We start from the raw sequence: 3383 nt of genomic DNA on the forward strand, positions 1-3383 counted from the left end.
TTGGCATTTTCTGAACGTCAAGGGCGACCTTAGAGAAGGATCACCAGCAAGAAGGCAGGATTCCAGGGTTCTCTTAAGTATTTTCCACTCATTGTTTGCTCCATCTGGCAAGTCTTCTTTAACTGGTGAGGACAAAGACCTGGGGATGATTAGTGATGCCCTCAAAGTTGCATTTCTTCAAGAGCTAGAGATGTTGACTCAGTCTCTTCAACATCCAAAGCCAGTTTTCTCTGCAAGGTTCTAGAATTACAGATATCACTGTGGAACAGGCATTCTTTGGAACAATGAGGCTTCTCTGTGTAGAAGGTCAGCAGGGTTCCATGGAAATTCCATTGCTTCTCTTTAGGCTGGCCCTCTCTTCACTCTCAGCCCTGGTGAGCAGCCATCTCATCTCTATTCTGTACTTTGGTGTTTTCTATGCAACCTGTAGCTTTATGGTTTCTTCTTTCACTGAGAAACATATGTTTGCAGCGATCCTTATGGGGTGTCAATGGTTTGTTCCTTACACTTCTAAAGAATATTTCACCATTTTTCTATTTGCTTATCTTATCAGTTGTGGGGTTGAGGACATCTAAGTTGTTTCTAGTCATCATAAATAATCACATAATACTTCTTGGGCAACTTTTTCTGTCATTTTTCCCTTCATTTTTCAATGCTTTCTTTTTTTAATTAAGAAAAATTTTTATTCATTTTACATACCAACCACAGATCCCCCTCTTCCCTCCTCCCATCCTTCCAGCCTTTCCCTACCCCTCCCACTCCCCATTCCCTCTTACAGGAAGGTAAGGACTCCCATGGGGAGTCAGCAGAGCCTGGTACATTCAGTAGAGGCAGGTCCAAGACCCTCCCCCGCCTCAAGGCTATGCAAGGTGTCTCACCATAGGTAGAGGGCTCCAAAAAGTTGGGCAAATATTTATTTGCATTTCTTTTGTGTGGTACGGCCAGAATTATGGCTGGATGCAAATTCCTCAATAGTTCTCTCTCTTTAATGTCAGAATGTTAGCTGAATTCTTCATAAAGACATCTGGTTTACCTGCCACACACAAGCAGAAATGGAGTTTTGTTTCTTGGCACCGTTGTCTTTTCCCATATTGCTGGTTAAGCTGGTTACTCTGAAGCCTTAGCTCTTTGGTGGGTTCATGCAAAATTATAAATTTTCACTTTGTTTAGCTTTTACTGCTGCTATAACTGGGAAAACAATCCTTTAAAAAAACCTTTATATGTCTCAGGTTGAAAATCTCCAAGCTATGGTTCTCTTTTCCCATTAATTCAAAACAAAAACCACATTGAATATAAGCAAATATAAACAACACTTTTTAATAGATCCCAATGACTCAAAATGCTGGTGCAGTTTTCTTTCATGATTGCTGATATATGGGTTTATGAAAACATGGGAAATTTCTTTGTATTTTTTTTTCTTAATCTGTGAACACAGAAATGTGTCTTTTAGGTGTGTAAGACTCCAGTCAGGTAGAAAATGAAGACTAGCTAATATGGTACCTCCATCCTGCTTATTTTCCCATGAAACTCAGAGGTTCTTCAAAAACATGAATCCCTTCTTCCTTATCTGATGACCCCACTGCCTATTGGTCAGAGAGAAGTGGCATCAGGCAGCATTGCCAATGTTGCCCCCATGCCCTTTGGTGGCCTTAACCTTCAGTTTTAGTTTAAATAACTTGTTTTCTTTTGATATAAAGTTAATCTGCTTCTCAAAACTAAATAAATTTTCTGTAAAATGCAGATGCAATTGCCAACTTTGAGAAAGAAAACAAAAAATTCCATTGAATTGGTACAGAACCCACACCATTAAATTAATAATTATTAGATGTAGTGGAGGTCCCTGCAGCCTTGGTGTTGTGCTGTAGGGGAAGAGATGGATTTGTAGACCTCAGAGTGAGGTTCTGCTTGCCAGAGGCTGTCTGACCAGAACCTTCAACTGAGGACATAGGGGATAAGAGGAAAGGGAACATATTAAACTCAAAGTTATTGAATAGGATAGTAGTGAGATACATTTCAAAGTAAAAATGACAGCACCTTTCAAGGAACTCAAAGAATCATGCTGTCAAATGTAACATGAATCTTAAATGGTCCTATTAATAAAAAAAAAAACAAAAACAAACAAAAAAAAAAAACCCAGAGCCAGATATTAGAGTGAATACTGAGAGATCAGAGGAATGTAACAAGCTACAGCCAACCCCACCTTACCAACTCCTCAGCCTCCAGAGCGTGAGTTCCTGTTTTCTCACATCTTATATTCCTTTCTGTGTCCTGCCATATTATTTCCAGGGATTAGAGGAGTGTGTCTTTCCCAAGCCAAAACATGAGCTCTCAAGTGCTGGGATTTAAGGTGTGTGCCACCACTGCCTGGCTCTGTTCCCAGTGTGGCTTGAACTCACAGAGATCCAGACAGATCTTTGCCTCCTGAGTGATAGGATTAAAGGCATATGATACCACTACCTAACCTCTATATAGTGGCTGGCTCTGTCCTCTGAAACCCAGATAAGCTTTATTAGGGTGCACAAGTAAAATATCACCACAGTCAAAGACAGTTCCAATGAATTCACTCAGGTTTCTCTTTGAAGGGCAGAGAATTACTGATAATCGTACTCAGAAAGAACTGGGAATGGAAGAGAATGTGGTTGAAGTTTATCAGGATCAGAATCAAACTGGGGGCAGATGTCATTTGATGGCTAGATAGTTCATTTTATTTTTTTCCTTTTCCTCAACCCTTTTTTGTTTTTAAAAATAGTTATTTTGTAATGTGTTCAATGTGATTATTGAATACTGGCACTCCATCTCTTTAGAATATCTGGCAATCTGAAGTCTAGTGTTCAATATTCATTATTGGTTGTTTTGATTGTTCTGATTTTTGGTGATCAGACCTCAATCCCCTTAATATAATGTTGCCCTTCTTCTGTGTTGTTGTTGTTGTTATGTGTGCACAGAGAGACCGCCCTTTTCAGGACCGTGTATTTTCAGTTTTATGATGATAAGAAGATCGATCGGCATGAGCTTTCCATGATCTTCCAATTAGCCCTGAAGTTCCAGCATGTGGTTGCTTCACTCCTGGACTGTGATTTTCAATGGGAGATGGAAGGTTTTCAGGGAACTGAACTGTGGGAAAATGACCTTTTCTCAGCTTGAAGCTACTTTTAAAATCTGAGGGTCTGGACCGAAAGAAGAGGATCGTGTTTGTAGTGAAGATGGGGGGCACAATGAGGGTAGCAGCAGACTCTAAAGGTGGCTTTGCTGGAGAGAAAAAAAAGAGTCACAGAGTAAGATGGTGTGCCTGGGAGATCCCAGGAAAGCTGTAATTCATCAGCAGTTGATAATAAAGTCACTCATGCAGACACATACACAACCAACACGGCTCCTTTTGATTT

General features: G+C 40.1%; 1 protein-coding gene across 1 annotated transcript; it reads left to right on the forward strand.

Moving 5' to 3' along the window:
• Positions 1–284: 284 nt before the first annotated feature.
• On the forward strand, positions 285–2936 carry LOC114702679 (small ubiquitin-related modifier 1-like). The gene is given in 5 exon segments (XM_037208272.1): positions 285–374; positions 779–782; positions 1928–1963; positions 1966–2068; positions 2524–2936. Coding segments are annotated over 5 exon segments (408 nt in total). The 3' UTR covers positions 2699–2936.
• The last annotated feature ends 447 nt before the right edge of the window (positions 2937–3383 follow it).

The sequence above is a fragment of the Peromyscus leucopus genome, chromosome 9, assembly GCF_004664715.2.
Source record: "Peromyscus leucopus breed LL Stock chromosome 9, UCI_PerLeu_2.1, whole genome shotgun sequence".
Classification (NCBI taxonomy): Eukaryota; Metazoa; Chordata; class Mammalia; order Rodentia; family Cricetidae; genus Peromyscus; species Peromyscus leucopus.